The 26,531-nt window shown below is 53.6% G+C and overlaps 1 protein-coding gene across 1 annotated transcript in view; it reads left to right on the top strand.

The window, feature by feature from the left end:
- ankmy1 (ankyrin repeat and MYND domain containing 1) overlaps positions 1-26,531 on the top strand; it is a 153,602-nt gene that overhangs the window by 36,093 nt on the left and 90,978 nt on the right. Inside the window, exons 6-9 of the mRNA XM_038816607.1 lie at positions 2,308-2,789; positions 8,026-8,197; positions 19,049-19,198; positions 20,304-20,456. Coding sequence (XP_038672535.1) covers positions 2,308-2,789; positions 8,026-8,197; positions 19,049-19,198; positions 20,304-20,456 — 957 coding nt within the window. The remainder of the gene's footprint in view (positions 1-2,307; positions 2,790-8,025; positions 8,198-19,048; positions 19,199-20,303; positions 20,457-26,531) is intronic.

The raw sequence follows: 26,531 nt of genomic DNA, 5'->3' as shown, positions 1-26,531 counted from the left end.
CCTCTAGATTACTAGCCAAGAGACATTACCAGTACCCCACCGTTTCTCACTTGTAAAATGGAAGAGATTGTTGAGTTGGGAGGGAGGCGGGGTTCGAAGTGGGCTCTGAGAAGAAGCATTCGTTTGGGGCCACTGTCATCTTCAGTGGTTCCAACGCTGCCACAGACTGCAGCTTCAATGTCGGCCACACTAATGAGGGTGAACATCTTCTCCATCAGGGTAAAGATATAGAACCATACCTCTCACTGCCAATTTAGTGCTTTTGCCTCTGTTTGTCCTTCCCCTTGTCCGGCTCGAAAGACGCAAGGGTGTTAGTGAGTCTGGTGTGATTTGTTCAAGGGGTGCAGCTGCCTCGGTTGAAGAGCTGACGATCCGTGCCACCTCTGTGACTTATTTTTTTAATTTGCGGGATGTGGGCATCTCTTGCCCTGCAGCGTTATTGTCCATCCCGAATTGCCCTTCAGAAAGTGGCGGTGAGCTGCACTTCTTGAACTGCTGCAGTCCGTGTGGTGTGGTGTAGGTACACACATGGTGCTGTTAGGGAGGGAGTTCCAGGATTTTGACCCAACAACAGTGAAGGACTGGTGATATATTACCAAGTCAGGATGCTGTGTGTCTTGGAGGGGAAATTCCAAGTGGTGGGGTTCCCATTCATGTTCTGACCCCTTGTGCTTCTAGATGGTGTGCGGGCTTGGAATGTGCTGCCTCAGAAACCCTTCTTGCATTCTTGTGGATGGTACACACTGCTATCACTGTTTATAAGAGGTGGAGGGAATAAATGTTTGTGGAAGGGGGTGCCAATCAAGCAGGCTACTTTGTCCTGGATGGTGTTGAACCTCTTGAGTGGTGTTGGAGCTACACTCATCAGGGTAAGTGGGGAGGATTTTATCACATTCCTGACCTGTGCCTTGTAGATGGTGGACAGGCTTTGGGGAGTCAGGAGGTGAGTTACTCACAACATGGGGTATGAGTCTTGTAGCAGTGTTAAGTGTGTGAGGATGAGGTGAAGCATATGAATGCCGTATATGGGCACTGATTGATAGAGATTGTCGATGGGTGAGTGATGGGGGTGTGGTACATTGAATAGTGTGGGAAACTGATGGCACAGGTAATCGGAAATGACATTTGAAGGTGCATTCACTGACCTTGACAACTCTTGTGAGCTCATTGAACTTCTGGCAGACCCGGTCCGTGGGGCTGCCCAGCTAGCGCTTACTGGCACTGCAATCTGGTCCAGCTGCCTCCTGAGAGCCTGTCTGGAGACTGCCCTGGCCCATGTGGATGGCTGCCACCTCTCCTCCTCTCCACTTTCTGCACCAAGACCTCCAGTAGGAGCCCACTGCCTGCCATGATGGGCCATCATTCAGTGTTATTCTTGCTCAGAGGCTGTTCTGCAATCAGTTCCAGAAGCTGGTGCAGCCACAAATCACTGCTCCTTTAAGTGATGCAGGTCAGCACTAAAGTTGCTCTAGCCTCCCATGATTTGGCAACCCCTACGCAGGCGTGCAGCCACTCAGCAGAGGGGTTAGGACTGGATGTACGTGGCCATCATTTAAATGAGGTGGCAGCACATTGCTTTGGAAGGCAGGAGGTGGTGTGGGTTCAGCATACATTGCGATCCCCGTACCCGTTTTTTTGGGTCTGATTGGAGTTTGCAGCCTTTGCCCTTAGTTAGGCAACCTTATCTTGATGGCAGCAATACACTGCATTCAGTACAGAGAGAAACCATCTGGGCAGAGCTCGAATCATAAGCCTTGACAGCCAGTTTTGGACTGTGTTGCAACACGCAGATGTTCTCTTTGGTCAGCCACATGTCAGTCGAACTAACCTAATAAGACCATGAGACGTAGGAGCAGAAGTAGGCCATTCAGCACATCAGCTCTTCTCCGCCATTCAATGAGACCATGACAGATCTGATCCGATTATCCTCAACTCCGCATTCCCACCTTATCCCCATAATCCTTGATTTCCGTGCTGATGAAACGATCTAGCCCAGAGCTTTCCTCTGCCCCTCCCTCTATCCCACTCCAAGCTGATAGGGTTGAACGAGTCCAGACCATGAGTTGAATGATCCGTTTTCTGCAATACGTTTGGGGCTGAAAATGGCAAATCACAAAATGCAACCCCACACTTCCTACTTCCGAATTTACCCCACCCTGTCTTCCTCGGCAGAAAGCAAAAGTGTCTCTGTGTAACGTGGCTGGGCACTTTCCGCCGGGAACCCAGTCTTTTTGTTCAGGTTTCTCACTGAAAGGTTTCTAGTTGCACACCATGTGGCAAGCTCATGTTGAATTCCTTTCTCTCCAGATACCTGTTGATAAAGGCTCGTTGAAGCCGTTATCAGACGAGGAACTGACCACCCAGGTGAAGCTGGCCAAAAGACTCTCGATTTATGACCGCAAGATCCGATTGGGCAGCATAAGTTTCAAGAAGGTTGCGGCTGTTCCATTGCTGGAAAGCACGCAAAAGCTGCAGCAGCTGGAGAAAGACAGTGTGGAGGAGGAGATTTTGAATTTTGAAGATCTTCTGGAGGAGGAAGGTACAGACTTTGAGACTGAGGAGGACACTGAGAGCCTAGTATCGCCATCAGCAGGGGCTCCCTCAACTCAATTTGAATCGGCACGAAGCGTGCACCACTTTCATTTCAGTGTCACCGGGCAACAGTTGCAGCGCGCAGCTCAAGTCTTAAGTCGGAACCAACAATTTCGGATGTCAACTGAGAAAGCTTTGGGGTCACCTGAATTCATACAAGACGAGAAAATATGGAGAATAGCAACGATGAAATCTCTGTAGGTGCAATAAGAGCGACGGGGGGGGGGGGGGGCGGTTGGGCAAAAGCGGCTGAGGGGGGAGGCGGAGGACCTGGAGAATGTCAGGCCACAATATATGTGGCGAAGATATTCGGGAAGTTGATGGGGAGGTGGATCGAGCGCACAGGGCATTGAGGGAGAGGCCAAAGGCGGGGTAGCAGCCGAGGAGGATGATGGTGTGTGTGACATTCTAGAAACGTTCAGTATACAAAGAGTTAATGTCATGTTCAAATTAACCACTGAATGGAGCTAGATGCAGTACTATATAAAGCACTGACTCACAGACTTCTGGTAGAGAGAGTGAAGGCTGGAGTAGAGTGCATAGGAGAGATTTAGAGAGGATAGAGTAAAGTTTGTGTTAGAGTGTAGAAATTAGTGTTAGTAGAGCGTAGATTACTATCATTATTGTTTATTCTAGTAGGTGGTCGAGCTTAATTTAAGTAGTGTAAATATAAAGTTAGCTTTGTTATTAAACTTAGCTTCTGTGGTCTTTGTAAACACTATGACAACCATCCTGATAACGGGGCAGCACAGTAGCATTTTGGGTAGCACAATCGTTTCACAGCGCCAGGGTCCCAGGTTCAATTCCGGCTTGGGTCACTGTGTGGATTCTGCACATCCTCCCCGTGTGTACGTGGGTTTTCTCCGGGTGCTCCAGTTTCCTCCCACAGTCCAAAGATGTGCAGATTAGGTGGATTAGCCATGATAAATTGCCCCTAGTGTCCAAAATTGCCCTTAGTGTTGGGTGGGGTTACTGGGTTATGGGGATAGGGTGGAGGTGTTAACCTTGGTTAGGGTGCTCTTTCCAGGAGCCGGTGCAGACTCGATGGGCCGAATAGCCTCCTTCTGCACTGTAAATTCTATGTAATAACAGCATCACAAAGAACACCACAGTGCGGTTGCATCATTTTCTGGACAAAGAGACGATTCTGCAGTGGACAAAAGAGACGGGAAAGTGTACTTGGGAAGGAAACGTGCAGCTTATCACCAGGGCTTGGGTGCGAAGTTGACCAAGCGGCGGCTGGGTTCAATAAGGTCAAGGTGGTCCTCGACAAGAAAGGAGTGTCTATGGGTCACGCTCCAGAATCAGGAATTTTATTTTGATACACCGGAGGAGGCGAGTGAATTCATGAGAGATCATGGACTGGGGGACTTGTGAGGGCATTGAACTTTGGAGCCAGTATGGGGAATGTAGGCATGTATGCTGGGCGGATTGTTGTATTTAGTGTGTTCGAACATGATTTGAGCGTGTTCAACTGTTCAAGGGGAATTGTGGGTGAGGAGTGGTGGGGGGATGTAGCCGGTTGCATCGAGTGGGGTTGGCAGGCTAGTTAACAGGAGTGAAGTGGGGGGGTCGATCCATGGAGGGAGTGGGAGAGGGGGGTTATGGGGTGGGTTGGCTTTTGGCCTATGGGGGTGGAGGGTGAGGTGGGGGTGGGGTGCTGACGTGGGTGAAGTTGGTGTGGCGCAGTTGGTTAAGGGGACGTGGCGGCGGACATCTTGAGGAGGCCCTGAGTGTGAATGAGACGTGGCCCTGGGGGATCTGGTTAAAGAGGAGCTATGACTGGGGACGGAGAATGGGGGATTCCTCCGGTGTGGCTGGTGGATGGACCCACGGACTAGGAGTGGGGTGAGAAGAAAAGAGCTGCTGGAACAGGAGCGTCTTCGTGGTGTGCCACAGGACAAGATGGTAGAGGGCAAGTGGGCTGCTCTGCCCGCCCAGTAGTCAGGGGAGCAGCTAGTGAAGTTTCTGAGTGCAAAGTTCTGTCAGCAGAGGAAGGAGGCCCTGGAAAACCTGGTGGAACTGATTAAGTCGGGGATCGAGTGAGTGGAGCAGAGGCTGGAGTCCCAGGGCCGGGCGGTCCAGAAAGTGCAGGAGGCGGTGGGGGAACACGAGGAGCAGCTGGTCTCGTTGGTGGCCGAGGTGGGGGTGATACAGGAGACCCAGAAGAGGCTGAAGGAGAAGGTGGATATTTGGAGAATTGCTCCAGAAAACAAAACCTGTGGATCGTGGGGATGCCTGAAGGCATGAACGGTGCAGAGGCCGGCACGTACGTGGCTAAAATGTTGGAGAAGCTGATGGGGGAGGGGGCCTTTCACTGGCCGCTGGAGGTCAACTGAATGCACAGAGCGCTGATGAGGAGCCCACAGGCGGGCGAGCCGCGAAGGGTGATGATGGTACGGTTGCACCGCTTTCTGGTCAAGGAGAAGTTCCTCCGATGGGCGAGGCGGACCAGGATGTAAACCTGGGAAGGGAATGAGCTCCGGGTGCACCAGGACCTTAGAGCAGAGCTAGCGAAGAGGAGGGCCGGGTTTAACCGGGTCAAGGCTGCCCTCTTTAAAAGGGAGATGAAGTTCGGAGTACTGCCCCCGGCCCGCCTCTGGGTGACTATCCAGAAGTGTGAGTACTATTTTGCCAAGTGATGGAGTTCATAAGGGACAATGGACTGGGAGGAGAGTGAGAACATAGAACTTTGGAGGAGTTTGTTTGTGTTTCTGTTTGTTTGTTTGTTGAAAACTTTTCCTGTTGAAGAGTTTTTTGGTTTTGATGGCGGGCTTTTTGGAGGGCAGGCCATTCATGGATGAACATTAAGGGTGAGTGCACCTTTTGCTGCTTTTTGGGGGAGTGTGAATGGGAGCATGGGAATCGGGGGGGGGGGGCGGTAGGGAGGTTGGAGGCCTTGGGTGAGGGCCACCATGCTAGCTGGGTGGGCTAGTTAACGGGAGTGAAGTGGGAGATTGCCAGGTGGAAGGTATGGTGGGGTAAAGGGATTGATAATTTGTTTAAAAGTTGGGGGGGTGGATTGCTGACAAGGGTGTGGTTGAAGTGGTGCAGTTGGAAAGCGATTGATGACGGTGGACATCCAAGGGTGGGCCTGGAGGGTCGTGTGACACGGGCAGGGGCTGGCAGATTGACAGGGGAGGAGAGTCTGGAGCCACCTGACCAGGCTGGTCACATGGAATGTGAGGGGCTCAATGCGCCGGTCAAACGGACACATGTGTTCGCACTCCTGAGGAGTCTGAAGGTGAACGTGGCCTTTTTGCAGGAGACGCACTTAAAGGTAGGGGATCAGACAAGGTTGAGGAAAGGATGGGTTGGGAAGGTGTTCCACTCGGAACTGGATATGAAGACGAGGTGGTGAATAAGCCTTTGAGATGGGGAATATTGCGGCAGGCTCAGGGGGGGGGGGGGGAGTTTCATGATGGTGAGTGAGAAGCTGGAGGAGTAGCCAATGGTCTTGGTAAACGTTTATGCCCCAAGCTGGGAGCATGGGAGCGATACAGGCAGGGAAGGCCCCGGGTCTGGACGGGTTTCCACGTGAGTTTTGTAAAACGTTTGGAGAGGACATGGTGTGGGCATATAATGAGGCTAGGAAGAGGCGGGAACTGCCTCCTACATTGTTGGAGGCATCCATCTCCCTGACATTGAAAAAGGACAAGGATCCGGAGCAGTACGGGTCAGACCACCTGATATCGTTATTGAAAGTAGACGCCAAGTTGTTGGCGAAGATGCTGGCTTCGCAAATTGAGGGCTGCATCACATGGGTTATAGGCGAGGATCAAATAGGTTTCGTAAAAGGGAGGCAGTTTTCGGCAAATGTGAGGTTACTCAATGTAATTTTAAAGCCTTCGGAAAGATAGGAGGTAGAGGTGGTGATGGCTATGGACACGGAGAAGGCATTCGACCATGTGGAGTGGGAATATCTATGAGAGGTTCCGAGGTGGTTTATGTTTGAGTAAGGGTTGTGCACAGGGTCCGGTTGCTGTTCAAGGCACTAGCGCAAGTGTGCAGACGAAAAGAATGAGTTCAGGATATTTTGGGCTGCATCAAGCAATGAGGCACAGGTGTCCGCTCTCCCCGTTGCTCTTTGCTTTGGCGATAGAGCCACTGGCAATGGCACTTAGGGCATCGGGCACTGGAGAGGGATTGTGTGTGTGGAAGGGGGGGGGGGCGAGCACAGGGTCTCGCTGTATGTGGACGACTTGCTGCTATGTATTACGGACCCATTGGGCAGTATTGGGGGCATTACGGGGATTTTGGAGGAATTTGGCCGATTCTCCTGGTACTAGTTGAATATGGGAAAGAACGAGGTGAAACTAGAGGGCAGAAGAAGAGATAGGGGAGCTGCTGTTTAAGGTAGTGGGGGAGAATTTTAAATACTTGGGCATCCAGGTGACTTGGGGTAGGGTGCAGCTGCCAAGCTGAACTTGACTCGGTTGGTGGAGCAGATGAAGGGGGACTTTAAGAGGTGGGATGTGCTGGCATTGTCATGGGCGGGACGAGCACAGACAGTAAAATTGATGGTGCTGCCAAGGTTTCTGTTCGTATTTCAGAACCTCCCAATCTTTAAACTGAATGAGGTTAAGCCTCACACATGACGAGGATGCGTTTTTCAAAAAAGGTCAATGTGCCAATCTCTGGGCATGTGTGGGCGGGCAAGACCATGCAAGCCAGGAGGGCTTTTCTGGAGCTGGGGTGAGGAAGGGGGGGTGCGGGCGGTGCCGAACATGATGAACTATTCCTGAGCGGCGAACATTGGCATGGACAGGAAATGGGTCGTGGGGGAGGGGTCGGCATGGGGGCAGATTTAGGTGGCTTCGTATAGGGGAACGAACTTGAGGGCTTTGTTATCAGCGCCTCTGCCATTCTTGCCGGCCAGGCACTCCGTGAGCCCAGTGGTGGTGTTGGCCCGAAGGGTGTGGGCAATGGAGGCAGCATTTGGGACCCGAGGGTGCCTCGGTGTGGGCACCGATCTGCAACAACCATAGGTTTGCATGGGGGCAGCTGGATGCAAGGTTTAGGGTATGTATGCAGGCAGGGATTGAGCGATTCGGAGATCAGTTTATAGGGGGCAATTTCCCGAAGTTGGAGGACCTGGAGGAAGAGTACAAGCTGCCCAGGGGGAACAATTTTAGGTCCCTGCAGGTCTGGAATTTTGTAAAGAGAGAGGTGCCATCCTATCCTGGGCTGCAGCCCCTGGGGTTGCAGGATAAAGTATTGTTGGGGGATGTGATAGGGGAAGGTAAGGTGTCCGAGGTCTACTAGGAGTTGATGGATTGGGTGGGGGCCCTTCTGAGGGACATAAAACCTAAGTGGAAGGAGGAGCTGGGAAGAGAGGTGGAGGCTGGGACGTGGTCTGAATTAATCCTTGATTCATCGTGGGCTGAATGGTTGCGTAATTCTTTTGTCTTTCGTACGTGTTGCTATTCCCAGGCACAGGAGGAGAAGAGAGATCATCAACCTGCTTCTCAGAAGAGGGGCAGATCCCAACAATTCAACAAATCCATTGCCGCCGCTGTTTTCTGCCGTGTTGGCAGGGGATATCGACGCCGTCCAGTTGCTGCTGGAGAACAAAGCAGACCCGAACAATATACTTACGTCGCAGGTAATGCACTAAACTGACCCAGCAGGACAACAAAGGCCATGACCACCAGTCCCAAAAGATGTGCTTCTAGGTGAATTGGACATTCTGAATTCTCCCTCTGTATACCCGAACAGGCGCCGGAATGTGGCGGCCAGGGGAGTTTCACAGTAACTTCATTGCAGTGTTAATGTGAAGCCTACTTGTGACACTAATAAAGATTATTATTATTGGGTGCTGTGATATGTTAAGAACGCGCAGATGACAGTATGGCTAGACCTCAGGCTCTAAGTTGAAGGCCGAGAGGAGATTTGACAGAGATGTTCAAAATCATAAGGGGGTCTGGACGGAGTAGATGGGAAGATACTTTTCCCGCTCGTAAAAGGAAAATGAGAGGGCACAGATTTAAAGCGATTTGCGAAAGAAGCACATGTGATGTGGGGAAAACCTTTTTCACACAGCGAGCGGTTTGGGTCTGGAATGCACCGCCTGGAAGTGTGCTGGTGGCAGGTTCAATCGAGGAGTTCAAGAGGGCATTAGATGATTATTGAATAGAAACAAAGTACAGGGATACGGAGAAAAGACACTAAGTTATAACGCTCAGTTGGCGAGCCAGTGAAGGCATGATGGGCTGAATGGCCTCCTCTGGCTTGTAATGCAGAGCAAAACCAGCAGCGCAGGTTCAATTTCTGTTCCAGCCTCCCCGAACAGGCGCCAGAATGTGGCAACTAGGGGTTTTTCACGGTAACTTCATTGAAACCTACTTGTGACAGTAAGCCCTTATTACTATTATTATTCGGCGCAGTAATTCTGTGAGTTGCCATGATTCCAGAATGAAAGCAGGCTGCTGGGAGAGAGCTCGGACAATAGGGAGGGCAGACTTACGACAGCAATGGGTTAGTGGTGGATTGAGGTTGAGCGTGATGGGGAGTGTTTCAGTTTTGGGGGGTATTTTAAAGAATCACTTGCCTTTTTGAAGACTTTATTTTTGGCATCATAAATGGGGTCTCAGAGATCAGTTCATTATCTTTGCACCCATATTAGAAAAATTCAAGAGGGTTCAAAGGGAACTCGCAGCTACTTGGTCTGATCTCCATAGCGGGCCAATGCTACTTCAGAACTCACAACCCCAAAATCTTGCCTCATGGCCCCACTGGGGTCGTGACCCACAGCTTGGGACCCCCTGATTTATACAGTGTGCTTAACATCATTAAGTGACCCAAACACTTCTTGATGGTGTAAGCAAAACAAAAATATTGACCGCAGAACCAAAGATGGCTGTGGGATTCTCCTCTATATCGGGATCAACCCAGTGAACCTTCTCTGGTCTGCCCCAAAGCCAGTACGTCCTGCCTTAGTTAAGGGGACCAAAGCTGTTTGCAGTATTCCAGGTGTGGTTGAACTAGTGCCTTGTATGGGTTTAGCAGGACTTCCCTATTTTTATATTCCATTCCCTTTGAAATAAGGTCAACATTCCATTTGCCTTCCCAATTTTCTGCTTTACTTCCATGCTGACCTATTCTGATTTATGCACGAGTATCTCTCAGATCTCTCAATGCTGCAGCTTTCTGCAGTCTTTCTCCATTTAAATAATCGCGTTTGGCGATCGGCTGGAGAATCCACATTTACGCTAGAATCGGGGACGGTGCTGCTTTTGCGATGCTCAAACCCCTCAAAAATGGCATACTCGGGGAGTACGCTGCACATCGCCGGGACCGCCTCAGGACGTCACCTGGGCATAGCCGCAGAATCGGAGAATCCAGCCCTTTGTCTCATCTTCGTATTTACCTTCCCGCCTGTTAATGTGTCATGCGCAAACTTGGCAATTGTGCTTTCACTTTCCTCATCCAAGTCATCAATATAAATTGTAAATAATTGTGGCAATGATCCCTGTTGCACTCCACTGGTTATAGGTTGCCATCCTCAAAATGCTCCTCTTATCCCAACTCTCTGTCTTCTATTAGTTGGCCAATCCTCTACCCTTACTAATCTACCCCTACGCCATAGGCTCTTATTGAATAGCCTTTCATGCAGTATCTTATCAAACTATTTTTGGAAACCAAGTATATTATATCTGCTGGTTCCCTTTTATCTACCCTGTTCATTACCACCTGAAAGAGTTCCAATAAATTTGACAGGCATGATTTCTCCTTCATGTAGCCTTGATTCTCTGCTATTACATCCTCTTCAATGGACTGTAACATTTGCCCAATGACAGATGTTACACTAGCTGGCATTTGGTTACCTGTTTTTGTCTCCCTTTTGGAATGGCAGTTTTCCAATCATAGAATCCTATACCCATAACCCCACCTGAGGCAATTTTTAAGTAACCTGCACATCTTTGGACTGTGGGAGGAAACAGGAGCACCCGAAGGAAACCCACGCAGACACAGGGGGAACGTGCAGTGCTAACCATTGTGCCACCATGCCACCCCTTTGGGATCCAATCCTCTAGGAATTTTCTAGAATTTAAGGCTTCTTGGAAGATTACTACGCACACTATCTCTGTAGCTACTTCCTTTAATATCTTGGGATGCAATGCGTCACGGCCCAGGGGACTTATTAGCCTTTGGAAACATTAGTTTCTCTTGTACTTTTTCTCTAGCGAGATTTATTGTATTTATTTTTTCCCCTTCTTTGCCCTTTGATTATTAAGTCTTTTTGGACTGATATTCGAGTCTTTGACAATAAAGACTGATGCAAAGTATTTATTTAACTCCTCTGCCATTTTCTAGTTCCCCATTATTTTTCCCCAGTCTCATTTTCTAAAGGGCCCCTGCTCATTTTGGCCTTTCTCTTCCTTGTTATATATTTAGAAAAGCTCTTACTGTCTGTTTTTATATTACTTACTAGTTTACCCTCGCAGTTTACCGTCTCCTCTTTGTTATTATTTTGGTCATCTTTTGTTGGTTTTTAAAACTTTCTCTATCATCCAGTTTATCACTAATCTTTGCCACATGGTATGGTTTTTATTTTAGCTTCATACTATCCCTAACTGCCTTGGTTAGCCATGATTGATTTATCCCCTTCATAGAAGACGCGGCAGCACGATAGCACAACAGTGGATAGCACTGTGGCTTCACAGCGCCAGGGTCCCAGGTTTAATTCCCCACTGGGTCACTATCTGTGCGGAGTCTGCACGTTGTCTGCATGGGTTTCCTCCTGGTGCTCCGGTTTCTTCCCACAGTCCAAAGACGTGCAGATTAGGTTGATTGGCCATGATAAATTGCCCATAGTGACCAAAAACGATAGGAGGGGTTATTGGGTTCCAGGGATAGGGTGGAAGTGAGGGCTTAAGTGGATCGGTGCAGACTCGATGGGCCGAATAGCCTCCTTCTGTACAGTACGTTCTATGTTCTAATCCTTCTTCCTCACTGGGATATGCTTTTGCTGTGAGTCATGAACTATTTTCATCAACATCTGCCATCACTTTTCTGCTTTTCTGCTCTCCCAGTCCATTCCAGCCAACTCTGCCCTCATTCCTTTGTAATTACTATTATTTCAGTTTAGCCCAGTTGTTTCTGACCCAAGTTTCTCACTCTCAAACTGAATGCTAAATCCGACCTTGTTATGGTTACTGTTTCCCAGGAGATCTTTACTTTGAGGTTGTTTATTAAAACCTGGGTCATTTCACATTACCAGATCCAAAATTGCCTGATCCCTAGTGGGATCCTAACAGCTGGGGCAGGATTCTCCATTCTAGCGGCAGAGTGTTGACACCGTTGGAAACGGCGGAGCGTTTTACGACGGCGTCATCTGGCCGCTAGGAACAGTGATCCTGCGCCGCACAGGGGGTCAGCACTGCACTGGAGCGCTTTATGCAGCTCCAGCTGCCGATATGGGTGCCAGCATTGGTGGCACAGGTCCGCACATGCATGTGGGTTGCTTAGCGCCGGCCCCCGGGCAACATGGCAGAGTCCTTCAGGGGCCCGGCGCGGAGGAACATAAGCCGCCCCCGACTAGCGCCACAGCAACCACGCTGGTGCCATTGGCGCTGATTCGCCGGTGACCGTAGAATCGGCGGACCGGCGTCGCAGCGCCGTCGCGTGATTCGCACCCCTCCACCCTGCCGATACACCTACCTGGCGCAGGGTCGGACAATTCTGCCCCTTGTTCTAGGAAATTGTCCCAAATATACTCTGAGAATTGTTCCTCATGGCTACCTCTGCCAATTTTATTTTCCCAATCCATATGAAATTAAAGTCACCCGTGATTAAAGTACCAAGGGCGCGATTCTCCGGACTCACGACGGTTCGGAGAATAGCGGGCGTCGGAAATTTTTACGGCGACGCTGTTCCGACGCCCTCCCGCTATTCTCCGAACCCCGCAAAATGTCGGAGTCGCCATTCCCGACAAACGCCTCCTTCCCGCCCCTGACACGACCAGAATCGCCACTGATAGCCCCCCCCGCTATTCACCGGCCCGGATGGGCCGAAGTCCCGACGTCATGGCGCCCTGTTTGCACGTCGTGAAACACACCTGCTTTTTAAATTCGTCAACCAGTCGGCCTGGCTGACGACAGCTTGGAGGAGGTCAAGGCACCACTCTGCGCACCGCTCAGCGCACCGCTCAGCGCACCGCTTGGGTCTGGCCACAACGGGGAAGGCATCCCTGAGAACGGGAGGGGGTCCAGAGCGGGGGGAGTGGGGGCGACGGGGGAGGCAGTGGGGGCGACGGGGGAGGCAGTGGGGGAGACGGAGGGGGCAGTGGGGGAGACGGAGGGGGCAGTGGGGGAGACGGAGGGGGCAGTGGGGGAGACGGAGGGGGCAGTGGGGGAGACGGAGGGGGCAGTGGGGGAGAAGGGGGAGGCAGTGGGGGAGACAGGGGAGGCAGTGGGGGGCGACGGGGGAGGCAGTGGGGGGCGACGGAGGGGGGGGTTAGGTAGAGAGTGAGCCGTCCAACCCCGTAACAAAATGTCTGCCACCCTGCCATGGCGTGCCGGTCACGAGGACACGGCCGCTGGTTCCCCTGTGGCTTCCGGACACAGGCCACTGACGCACCCGTGAGGAGGACATAGTTTACTGGCCGTTGGATGCAGAAAGTGACCAGGGGTTAGGCTGCCCGCGTGTCAGCAGCGCGACCAGGCCACCGGGACACACAGGTATCCCATGGCAGGCGGCTGCCGAGGCGTCGACTAACCTCCGTCTAACATGTCCCGTTTCTCTGCCCCCCCACCACCCTTCTGTAGGTTAGCACGATGTATGGGAACAGAACGGCTATGTTCTGCGCAGTGGTTGGGGCCGCTCTACTGGATTTGGAGATGCTGCAGCATCCACACCCACAACCCGCAGTGGATGCAGGGCCAGCTGCAGCAGCAGAGGGAAGGGCCGAGGAGTTGCCAGTCGTCGAGCAGCATGGGGGGGAGGAGGAGGAGGAAGAGGAAGAGGAGAGAGTGAGGGTGCAGCCACGGCGCCAGAGGCGACGACCAAAGCCGAGGGTGTACCGTGTCCGGGTCTCTTTCCTAACAATGACGGACATCACCTGCAGGAGAAGACGGTGATACATATCTGCGAACTCCTGTCGCACCTCGCCCCACGTGGAACGGGGGGAGGACACGCGATCCCGGTTGCCATCAAGGTGACGGTCGCTCTGAACTTCTATGCTACCGGCTCCTTCCAGTCTCCGAGCGGGGACGTCTCTGGGATCTCCCAGTCATCGGTGCACAGGTGCATCCGGGATGTGACCGACGCCCTCTATGCCATCGCGGACCGCTACATTACCTTTCCCGAGGACCAAGCAAGTCAAGACTCACGAGCTCGTGGATTTGCCAGTGTGGCCGGGATACCGAGGGTTCAGGGGTCAATCGACTGTGTTCACGTCCCCATGCGCCCGCCTGCTGTGGACAAGGAAGTGTTCACAAACAGAAGGGGGACATACTCCATTAATGTCCAGGTGGTATGCGACCCCCACATGAGGATCATGAACGTCTGTGCAAGGTTCCCAGGGAGTGTGCATGACTCCTACATACTGGCGCAGTCGTTCATACCTGCGATGTTTGAGGGACGTCCCCCCCCGGCTGAGGGGCTGGTTGCTAGGCGACAGGGGTTATCCGCTGAGGTCTTGGCTGATGACGCCTATACGGAGGCCTCAGACCAATGCGGAAACACGATACAACGAGGCCCATGCAGCAACCAGGGGTGTGGTGGAGCGCTGCCTTGGCCTCCTGAAGATGAGATTCAGGTGCCTGGACCGCTCCGGAGGGGCCCTGCAGTACCAGGCCGACAGGGTCGCTCGCATTGTAGTGGTCTGCTGTGCGCTGCACAACATCGCGATGCAGAGGGGAGATGACCTGCTGCAGGAGGCGGAGGGAGAAGCTAGTGGCAGTGGTGCCAGCACAGAGGAGGAGGAGGAGGAGGAGGAAGAGGAGGAGGCGAGGGAGGAGGAGGAGGAGGAGGAGGAGGCTGGCGGAGTGGCGGGCGCAGAACGCAGACACGACCCAGATGCTGGTGATGTCCAGGAGACGGCACGACGGACCCGGCAAGGACGGCGGGCACGCGACGCCCTGGTGGCAGCACGGTTCACGCATCTCATGTGACGTCCCCAATGAACACCAAACCACCACCTGCATCGCTAGTCATGCAGAGGGTCACCACACAACTGCCACCACCACAACCCCCCCCCCCCCTCTCAGTGTACACTGCTCCACTTCGACATCACGCTTATCACTGGGTCCAGACGGTATGGCACAACATTGATGGCTGTGTCAGCGGGTGTGATCATGTGGAATGATGACAGCCCGCTCTGCGAAGAGCTGTGAGCTCAGAATCGTTAGAGAGAGTCTGACCCATGGCAATAGCTGAACCATCCACCTTGGTGGCCGCTGAGTTCGTCACTGACACTCCATCACGTGCCCGCGTGGGCTAGCTGTGGGAGGGGGTAGGGGCAGGGACTGCACACCCGGCACCGAGGTTTCACCACCCGTCAACCCCAGCGACACTCGGTCACCATCACGATTCCTTTGGCTGTGGAGCAATCACACGGTATTACAAGTAAGGTGGAACAGTGCGTTTAATATTAACAATTATTTACAGGTGCCCTAGCCCCTACAACTAAACTGTGCCCTTCACCCGTGCCAACTTACTCAGTGTCTATCTTAGTTGCCTTACCACTATGTCTAAGTGACTCCCCAGATGATACAGCAGGAGTGGAGGAGGATTGCTGCGAATCGCCCCCCTCGACTCGTTTCTCCTTGGCTAAGCGTTTCCTGGGGCGACCCGGCCTTGATGGGCCAGGCTGCTCTGCGGGCGTCTCGGGTGACATTGTGCCACCCTGCTCTGCCTGCTGCCCACCCGATGCACCAGGGATGGGACGGGGGGAGGCCGAGAATTCCGGGACGTCCCGTGATGGCCTTAATGGGACGGACCCCGAAACCTCCTCCTCCCTCGGGGAGCCCGGTGGCCCCCGGGCCTCACTTTGGGACAGAGGTGCGAGCGGGGAGGTGCCCCGTCGCACCACCGACACCTGGCGCTGCCAGTCCTGGAGGCCTGCAACGGTATCCACCAGGATCCGAAGGTTTGCAGAGACGGAGTCCAGGGAGTTAGACATTCCCACCAGGGACTGTGCGACCTCAACCTGTGTGTGCACGACGCCATCCAGCACATGTGTCAGGCGGTTGATGGTCTCCGCGACCGACTGCTGGGACTGTGCTATCGACTGCTGGGACTGTGCTATCGACTGCTGGGACTGTGCCATGGCGTGCTGCGACTGGGCCATGACCTGCTGAGACTCGGCCATGGCCCGCAGGGCGCCGGCAATGTCGTTTTGGCTCTGGCACATTGCTGCCTGTGAGAGGGCAACCGTGTCCAGGGCCGAGGATGACGCGTGCACATTAACCCCAACGTCTTGCATAACCTGACCCATTGCCTCCACCGCGGATGCCACCCGTGCGGTGTCGGACTGGGTCTCTGCCATGAGCGGCACCACTCCCTGGTCTTGGACGCGGTTCGACTCCTCTAACAGCGTCTGCAGAGCCAGGAAGGCAGCCCTCCTCCCGTCATTGTTTCCCTGGGTTTCCTGAGGCATCGGCTGTGCGGGTGGATTGATAAACTCCAGGAACTCAGAACCAGCTGCATCCTGGGCATGGTCTGGCCTCCGCGAGTCCGGGCCCTCTGTTGCTCCGACCTCCACCTGCTGTACCTGCTCAGCTGTGATGTGCCAACCAGACTGTGCCCCAGGAGACTCATCACTAAATAGGCCTGCCGGGGTGTGTGTCTCTGGGATGATGGATGTGGTGGGAGAAAGCAGTGCCGCAAGCCCGACGCTCTCAATGTTTAGGGCCTCCTCCAGGGTGTGGGGCTGCTCAGCGTCAGGAGGGTTGTCCCTGGCCATTTCTGGTGGTTGTGGACTTCGAACCCTCTGTGCGTCCTGGTCCGCAGATTGGGTTGGGGCGGATGGGGCTGCCCGCTGATCGGGCACCCTCTGTTGTGAGGCCCCGGGTGAGGTGGCGGCAGATTCCTGTCTCCGTCTGGAGGCAGACGGCCCTGGTCGTTCGGCATCACATCCTAGGGAAGAGAATGAGACGGGTTATTTCGATTTGCTCGGCAGGCCGCTGGACGGTCCCAGTGGGCAGGGTGTGTGAAGGGACAGAGGATGGGGGAGGTGTCCCAGTGGGCAGGGTGTGTGAAGGGACAGAGGATGGGGGAGGGGTGAGTGTTTGTCAGGGAGGGTTGTCTCACTTGCTGCAGTTCCGCCAACCTCGCATAGCACGATATCGCGGGTGGCAGACCCCCCAACAAGGTCCAGGGCCCTCTGTTCAAAGGTGGTGAGGGGGTGCAGGTTGGGCGAACCCCCTCCAGTCTTGTGCCGCTCACGGTGGTTGTGAGCGGCCTTGGCCTGTTGGGGGAGGGAACATAGGTAGATCATTACAATACGGAAGGTATCAGCAGTCCGTTCAGATACTGGCACAGTTTGGGGGGGTCAAGTTGTCATAAGACGATTGCATCTCTCCTCGGGGCCAGAGCGCTGGGTCTGCGACAGCTTTGTGAACCATCCTCAAATAACTCTGCCCCAATCCCCCACCCCCCCCTCCCATGCCGGGGGGGGGGGGGGGGGGGGGTGCTTAAGTTAAGGGGGAGGGATGGTTGTGACTAGGGGGCACCCTCATGGCACTTACCCTGGCAGACCTGGTGAGATCGTGTAGCTTCTTCCTACAGTGCTCAGCTGAGCGAGGGGTCTGCCCCACAGCACTGACGGCAGCAGCCACGTCACGCCAGGCCTGGCGTACCGCGCTGGCAGGTTGGCGATGCCCTCTCCGCGGGCGGATGATGCCCCTCCTCTGCTCCACGGCATCGAGCAGCGCCTTGACGTCAGCATCAACAAAGCGAGGAGCAGCTCTCCTCGGCTCCGACATCCTGCCCGACAGATTCTGTGGTCGCCCGCGCCTTTTTACGGCGTGGGGCGGCGTCACGTGGACGTGATCGTGTCGTCGCCGCGTTCCGTCGTCATCACGCACGTAATTGACGCGGCCGCGCTACTAGCCCATTTCCAGGAAGTGAATCCGTCGGGAAATGAAGCCTTCGCGACCGTCGTAAAACGCTCCCGATTTTTACGACGGTTTTACGATTTTCCGCGGGTGCGGAGAATTTCGCCCCAACTTTTTGCGCAACTCATTATCTCCTGATTTATTCTCTATCCTACAGTATGGCTACTGTTTTGGGACCTATGGACTATCCCACCAGTGTCTTCTTTCCCTTGTTATTTCTTACCTCTACCCAGATGAATACAATATTTTCTGATCCGAGGACATTTCTTGCTGTCGATTTCATTCCATCTCGTACTAAAAGAGCTATCCACCACCTTTTCCTTCCTGCGTGGCGGTAGGAGATGTCACATTTCCCCCAAAATTTAGTTACCAGCTCCGATCTCCTTGTAACCAGGTCCCTGTAATGTCTATAAGGTCATACCCATTGACCTTAATCTGTGCCGTGAATTCATTGATTTTGTGCTGAATGCTACGTGTAATTAAGTAAAGAGCCACTAATTTTGCCTTTTAACCATTATTTCCCCTCTTTTTTTTGCTGCTGTTGCTTAATGTTTGTACACACTGTTCTCTCCTGTCACACTCTGGGTACCATTTCTTAAATAGCTGCCTTGCAATGCTGCCATATCCTTTTGCTTTGAAAGTTGACATATCCAGAATCATACCCCCCCCCCAACTCATATTTAGTCTATGTGCTTCTGCTTAGGAAATCAGAAGCACAAAGGGACTTGGGAGTCCTTGTTCGTGATTCTCTTAAGGTTAACGTGCAGGTTCAGTCAGCAGTTAGGAAGGCAAATGCAATGTTAGCATTCATGTCAAGAGGGCGAGAATACACGACAAGGGATGTACTTCTGAGGCTATATAATGAATGATAATGAAAATCGCTTATTGTCACGAGTAGGCTTCAAATGAAATTACTGTGAAAAGCCCCTAGTCGCCACATTCCGGCGCCTGTTCGGGGAGGCTGTTATGGGAATCGAACCGTGCTGCTGGCCTGCTTGGTCTGCTTTCAAAAATGAAGGACAGCGATTTAGCCCTGTGCTAAACAGCCCCAGAGTATAAGGCTCTGACCAGACCCCATTTGGAGTATTGTGAGCAGTTTTGGGCCCCGTATCCAAGGAAGGATGTGCTGGCCTTGGAAAGGGTCCAGGAGAGGTTCACAAGAATGATCCCTGGAATGAAGAGCTTGTCATATGAGAAACGGTTGAGGACTCTGGGTCTGTACTCATTGGAGTTTAGAAGGAACGGGCGGGATGTAGACCATGTAAGTCCATGAAGCTCGGGCGGGAAATTCCAGTTGCCGGACGGGTGCGGCTGAAAAATCCCGCCCAGAAAGTGAAAACCAAATGGTGATGAACGTGAGGACATGAAGACGTTGCTTTGCTATCTGTTTTCAGATAAAGGGATTGCAAGGACTGCCCATACTCCATGTCGCAGTGGATATCCCTGGCAAGAAAGGAGTGATGATTACCCAGCAACTGCTGAACGCTGCAGCAAATCCTGACCAAGGGGCAAACGATGCCGACGAGACCTATTGGCTTGACGTGGTATGGTGCTTAATGTGTGTTCTGAGGGACTCCTTAAACTTGTTGGGGGTAAGGTAGACAATGGCGCCACTGCTGGTTATTCTAGGAATGACACAGAGGCTCAAGGGAGGCCGGGCTAATGAGCACGAGACAATTGCTGATGGGGGAGGGGGGGGGGGGGGGGGGGGGGGGGTGGCATGGCATATCCTGATTGGCTTTTTTTTTACAAGACTGGGAAACTTGGGACAGTCCAAAGTAATTCACAATTTGCAGAAAGCAGTTATTGGCCACCACCCCCTGTCATGATATGCAAACGTGCAACCAATGAACACTCAGAATAGGACGCAACAAATGGGCAGTCAGGACAGTCAGAGGTGGCATCACCTCAAGGGGGCATGCCATAAACACTATAAAGGGGATGAGGCACTCACACCCTGCCTCTTTCCACAGACAAACATCCAGAGAGTTAGACAGGATTGATCAGCAGCATCACACCCCAGCACGTGGCTTAGAGCAAGCTGGTACAGTTAGACTGAGTTACTACAGTTAGATTAGCAGAGAGTTGAACTCATTTGAGAACTGGGTTAATAGCTCAATAAACACATTGAACTCATTTCAGAGTCTGGAGCATCCTTTAGTTTAGACTGCATCAAGTAGCAGCCTGTGTTATCCGAAGCAGCATAACACAACATGATACCAGTTATGTAGCGTCCACATTTCTGGTGCTACAGGTGCCATTTCATCTCCAAAATGGTGTCCACGGTGCCACGGGCTGGAACAGGAAGAAACGTGCAATGTGAGGATAGACCAAGATACCCCCTCCCATTACCCACTCCTTACAGATTCTTGTGCATCCTTCATCAGCTGTAGGGCCCAAGCTGACAGCCCAGCGAGGGCATGATTCGGCAGCTGTCCTTCAAAGTTACAACCACACTGAATTTTGATGCTACTGATTGGAACTATTAGCCAGTGTTCAGTCTGGGTCACCCCACCGAATTACGGAACAGGTTCTGGGGACTGAAGAGCCTCCTACTGTTCCTCCCAGGAATCAAGGGCATGTTGCACTTTGAAATACCCTGACGGTGTGATAAGAGCAATGCACCAATGCAAGTTCTCTCCTTAATAGGTAGACACGCCAGTGGAGTCATCAGGGTTCGTCATGAAGAGTCCCAATCCGTTGGGTGTCCCACTACATTATTATACTCCCTCTGGAATAGATTCCGTGGAAGATGGGCGAACTCCGTTACATATTGCTTCCCAACGTGAGGACAACTACAAGGTAGGAAAGTATAATGTCATGCGTTGGCAGCCAGATCCCTGGACAGGGGTTCTGTTGAATCCTATATAAGTGTCAATTCTAGAATGATTGAGTTGGTGTGAGAGGGGTGCGATTGTTTTCGTCATAAGTTGGGTACTGGGTGAGTGAACGTTGGGCAGAACACCTTTTTTTAAATGTATTTTATTACAAACATGGATCAAAGCAGGTCACAGCCAATAAACAACCCAGGAAACATACTTCCCAACAATCAACCATACAATCTGTACAGACTTTTCCCCTTTTTCACCCCCCCCCCCCCAACCGACCCCCTATTCCCTACCCACCCCCCCTTGTGGACGGCAAACGCAGATGCGGTTAATTACTAGGTCACCTCACGTGAAGTTACTCCAGTGGCCCTGTGAGGGCTCAGGAGCTGGGACGATGCCGACCGTGGGGTCCCAGTACCCACAGGGGGTGGGCTCAGACCATTCGCTGTCACACGTTCCAGGCTGAGTGGTTCTCTGACAGGGCTGAGGTGCATTGGAAGGGTGGGCCTGAAGGAGACGTGGAGCGAGTGTAGAGGTTTTGTTGGAAATCCCAAAGGCTTACGTTGCCCCACTTGCTGTGGAGATTTGACTCCAGGAAGTGTGGAGTTTTGCCCTGAGACGTTCTCCTCCAGAAGAACAGACTGGTTTATGAGGGCTTGCCTTTGATGCAATCATCAATTCACTCGAGACATGAGTAGAAGTAAACCGTGGCTTTAATCAACTTAGAACAGTGCCTGCCTGCGACTGATCCAATACTGAGAACCGCCTACAGGTCGACTGCTCTTTATACCTCCCTTCAAGGGGAGGAGCCATAGGCGGAGCCCATACAGGCCCCAACATATGGATAATGCCATACAATCGCCCATAGGAGAAGCCCACAAGAGCAACAGCACAGCACAGATACAAATACAATGGTGGATAATTGGTATAATACATTCACCCCCTGTTAAAAAAATGAAGTCCGGCGGGGGTGACGAGTTCATAAGTTCAGCCGGTCCGGCGCACGGATTGTGTGCTGTGATCGGCGAAGCTCTGGCATTGTTGCTGGCCCGGGTGTCAAACTCGACCGTGCTGGCATCGGTAGTGAGGGCACCGGTGTGGGTACAGACGTGGACTCCGGGAGTGTCTCTTCTGGAGCTTCATTCCTGTGGATCGGTGAAGGGAGGATGGCGGGCGGGAGGGAGCGCGGGAGCCAGATAGGGGCGGGGGCGCTGGTCATTGTAGGTTGGGCGGGATATGGTGGAGGGGCGGTGGTGGTGGAACCGATGGACGCCAGGTCCCGGAGGGAGACCGTATCCTGTCGGCTATCGGGGTGTTCTATATAAGCGTACTGGGGGCTGGAGTGTAGGAGCTGGACCCTCTCTACCAGAGGATCGGGCTTATCGCTCCTGACGTGCTTTCTGAGTAGGACTGGCTGCGGTGTCTTCAGCCTAGACCGAAGCGAGGCCCCTGAGGTGGATCTCCTAGGGAAAACAAATAGGCGGTCATGAGGGGTCTTGTTTGTGGCCGTGCAAAGTAGGGACCTAATAGAGTGGATTGCATCGGGGAGGACCTCCTGCCAATGGGAAACTGGGAGATTCCTGGACCGCAGGGTCAGTAGAACGGTCGCGTTCTCCCTCTCCACCTGCCCGTTTCCGCTGGGGTTATAACTGGTAGTCCTGCTCGAGGCGATGCCCTTACTGAGCAGGTACTGACGCAGTTTGTCGCTCATAAACTACGAGCCCCGGTCACTGTGGACATAATTGCGGAAACCAAACACAGTGAAGACACTATGTAGGGCTTTAATGATGGTGGACGTGGTCACGTCGGGGCAAGGGATTGCAAAGGGGAAGCGGGAAAACTCATCAATAATATTGAGGAAATATGTATTGTGGTTATTGGAGGGGAGGGGCCCTTTGATGCACTATCAATTGTACTAAAGACTCGGATTGGTACAACAGAGGCTTTATTATAGTTAGATGCATGGCCTCCTACAGCAGCTGGCAGAATGGCTGATCTGGAGGAGTCATGCATATTTATACGGCTCCTTGTGAGCAGAGCTAGCCGGCAGGGACTACTGGCGAACCTGTAGTATAGGTACTACCGTACATCCCTTAATACAGGTGCACACAGTTAACACAGTGGATCACCACATTCACCACCTGTTAAAAATGAGTCTGGCGGGGGTGGCGTGGAACTATATATAGAATTGTGAATTATTTACAGAGGGGAGGGGAAAAAGTATATGTCCATCTTGTAGTCTGGTGACCGTCAGAGGTTAAGTCTGTCCGGTGGTTTGACAGTTCGCTGGGAGCGACGTAGCGGTGGTGGCGATGTCGGTACTGGTGATGTCGGCGTCGGTGCTGGCGGTGTTGGTGCTGGCCAGTAGTTGGATGACTCTGGGAGCGTGCCGATATCTTCCTCGTCCTCTAGTGGGGGCAGGGGAAGGAGGGATGGACCTGGTGGGGCTGATGCTTGGAGCGCCGGGGAGGGGAGGGCGGCGCGTGGGTGGGGAAGTGTGTGTGAGTGGAACCTGAGGGACCCAGGTCCCTGAGTGAGACCGTATCCTGGCGGCCGTCGGGGAACTCCACATAGGCATACTGGGGGTTGGCATGGAGCAGGCATACCCTGTCCACCAAGGGGTCCGCCTTGTGGAGTTGGACATGCCTACGGAGTAGAATCGGTCCTGGAGCTGCGAGCCAAGTCGGGAGCGACACCCTGGATGTGGACTTCCTAGGGAAGGTAAAAACACGTTCATGGGGTGTGTTATTCGTGGCAGTGCACAGTAGAGACCGGATGGAATGCAGTGCATCCGGCAGGACCTGCTGCCAGCGAGCGGCTGGGAGGCTTCTGGACCGTAAGGCCAGCTGGACGGCCCTCCATACCGTCCCTTTCTCCCTCTCTACCTGCCTGTTTCCCCGGGGGTTGTAGCTGGTCGTCCTGCTGGAGGCGATACCCCTGCTGAGCAGGAACTGACGCAGCTCATCGCTCACGAATGAGGATCCCCTGTCGCTGTGGATGTAGTCGGGGTAACCGAACAGAGCGAAGATGGAGTTGAGGGCCTTGATGACGCTGGCAGATGTCATATCCAGGCATGGGATGGCGAAGGGGAACCTGGAGAATTCATCGACACACTGAGGATATATGTGTTGCGGTCGGTGGAGGGGAGGGGCCCTTTGAAATCCACGCTGAGGCGTTCAAAGGGGCGGGACGCTTTCACCAGGCGCGCACGGTCTGGCCGGTAGAAGTGCGGCTTGCACACCGCACAGACCTGGCAGTCTCTGGTGACTGCCCGTACTTCCTCGACGGAGTAGGGCAGATTGCGGGCTTTGACGAGGTGATACAACCGAGTGACCCCCGGGTGACAAAGGGTATTGTGCAGGGCACGGAATCGGTCTACTTGTGCACTGGCACATGTACCTCAGGGTAGGGCGTCTGGGGGCTCGTTGAGCTTGCCGGGGCGATACAAAATCTCGTAATTATAGGTGGAGAGCTCGATTCTCCACCGCAAGATTTTATCATTTTTGATCTTGCCCCGCTGCGTGTTGTTGAACGTGAAGACTACCGACTGTTGGTCAGTGAGGAGAGTGAATCTCCTGCCGGCCAGGTAATGCCTCCAATGCCGCTTCAACGATAGCCTGGGCCTCCTTTTCAACAGACGAATGTCGAATTTCAGAGGCATGGATTTCAGTGCAGGAAAAGAATGCCACAGGTCTGCCTGCCTGGTTGACATCTGAAGCGTCGCTCTCTACTTGAAAGGGCAGTGTCTCATCTACTGCGTGCATCCCGGCCTTGGCTATGTCTGCTCTCATATGGGCGAAGGCATGTTGTGCCTCGGCCGTGAGGGGAAATTGAGTGGACTGTATAAGTGGGCGGGCCTTGTCCGTGTAGTTTGGGACCCACTGGGCGTAGTAGGAGAAGAACCCAAGGCAGCGTTTGAGGGCCTTGGGGCAGTTGGGGAGGGGAAGCTCCATGAGGGGGCGCATGCGGTCGGGGTCGGGCCCCAGTAGTATGTAGCCGAGGATGGTGAGGCGGTTGGTGCTGAACACGCACTTCTTGTTGGAGGTGAGGTTGAGGAGAGAGGCGGTATGGAGAAATTTGGCAAGGTTGGCGTCGTGGTCCTGCTGGTCATGGCCGCAGATGGTGGCGTTGTCCAGGTATGGAAACGTGGCCCGCAGTCCATACCGGTCAACCATTCGGACTATTTCTCTTTGGAACACTGAGACCCCGTTAGTGACGCCGAAGGGAACCCTAAGAAATTGATAGAGGCGACCGTCCGCCTCGAAGGCAGTGTATGGATGGTCCGATTTGCGGATGGGGAGCTGGTGGTAGGTGGATTTGAGGTCAATTGTTGAGAAGACCCGGTACTGTGCAACCTGATTGACCATATCAGATATGCGTGGGAGGGGGTACGCGTCGAGCTGTGTGTACCGGTTGATGGTCTGGCTGTAGTCCACGACCATTCTGTGTTTCTCCCCAGTTTTAACCATTACCACGGGCTCTCCAGGGGCTATTGCTGGCCTCGATAATACCCTCCCGAAGCAGCCGATGGACTTCGAACCTGATGAAAGCCTTGTCCTGGGCGCTGTACCGTCTGCTCCTGGTGGCGACGGGCTTGCAATCCACAGTTAGATTGGCAAAGAGGGAGGGAGGGTCAATCTTGAGGGTCGTGAGGATGCAAACGGTGAGTGGGGGTAGGGGCCCGCCGAATTTAAGGGTGAGACTCTGGAGGTTACATTGAAAATCCAGACCCAGCAATAGTGCATCGCAGAGGTTGGGTAGAACGTATAGGCGGAAACTGCTGAATTCCACGCCTTGGACAGTGAGATTGACCACACAGAAACCTCGGATCGGGACAGAGTGGGACCCGGAGGCCAGCGAGATCCGCTGGTTGGCAGGGTGGACCGCGAGGGAGCAGCGCCTTACCGTGTCCGGGTGGATGAAGCTTTCGGTGTTCCCGGAGTCCAGTAGGCAGGAGGTCGCATAGCCGTTGATTAGCACTGTCGTCGAAGCGGTGGCCAGGCTGTGAGGACGGGGCTGGTCCAGCGTCATAGAGGCAAGCAGCCGGTGGTCGTCCGAGGAGTCAGATGGGGAGCGACACGACCCGGGTCCAGCGTTCCAGTCCCGAGGGGGAGACAAAATGGCAGCGATGGCGACGTCCGGAGGACCTGTGGGGGAGAAGATGGCTGCGCCCATGCAGCGCACGTTGTAGGGGCGGGGCAAGATGGCGGCGCCCGCGGGCCGCACATGGACCTGGGGGGAGAAGATGGCGGCGCCCACTAGCCGCACGTGGCCCCGGGAGCATTGTGCGATCGGCTGGGGGAAGGGAGCGAATTGAGGCGCGATAGCGGCGACTGTGCGGGCCTGGCACACCGCCGCAAAGTCGCCCTTCTTACCGCAGGATTGCAGGTGGCGGCGCGGGCTGGGCAGCGCTGGTGGGGGTGCTTCTGTTGGCCGCAGAAGTAGCAGCGGGGACCCCCAGAGTGCGTGGTCAGGCATACTGAGCAGGAGTGGCCCCAGTCGGGGGGGTCGTTTGCGGGGTCGAAGAGGAGTAGGGGGGGTGGACCATGCGACCGTCATGGAGAGCGCTATAGCTCTCGACTCCGCTAGGTCGAGCGTGGCCCCTTCCAGCAGTCGTTGTCGGATGGGGTCCGACGCAATCCCCGTCACGAATGCGTCACGCATGAGGAGATTGGAATGTTCCGTGGCCGTGATGGCCTGACAGTCACAGTCCCGTACGAGGGGGATAAGAGCCCGCCAGAAGTCTTTGATCGACTCACCAGATAGTTGTACGCGAGTGGCGAGTACATGCCTTGCGAAGAGAGTGTTCGTCTTCTGAACGTAGTTCTCTTTAAGAAGTGCCATGGCGTCTGCGTAAGTCGGGGAGTCCTGGATCAGCGGGAACACGCTGGAGCTCAACCTGGAGTATAGAACTTGGATCTTCTGAGCTCCCGTTGGCGCGGGGGTCGCTGAGTTGATGTAGGCCTCAAAGCAAGCCAGCCAGTGATTAAAGTCCTTTCTGGGGTCTGGTGAGTGCGGATCCAGCTGCAGGCGATCTGGTTTGATCCTG

The sequence above is a fragment of the Scyliorhinus canicula genome, chromosome 13 (genome assembly GCF_902713615.1).
Source record: "Scyliorhinus canicula chromosome 13, sScyCan1.1, whole genome shotgun sequence".
NCBI lineage: Eukaryota > Metazoa > Chordata > Chondrichthyes > Carcharhiniformes > Scyliorhinidae > Scyliorhinus > Scyliorhinus canicula.
The sequence above is the reverse complement of the archived record's forward strand: the minus strand, read 5'-3'. Positions and strand labels throughout refer to the sequence as shown.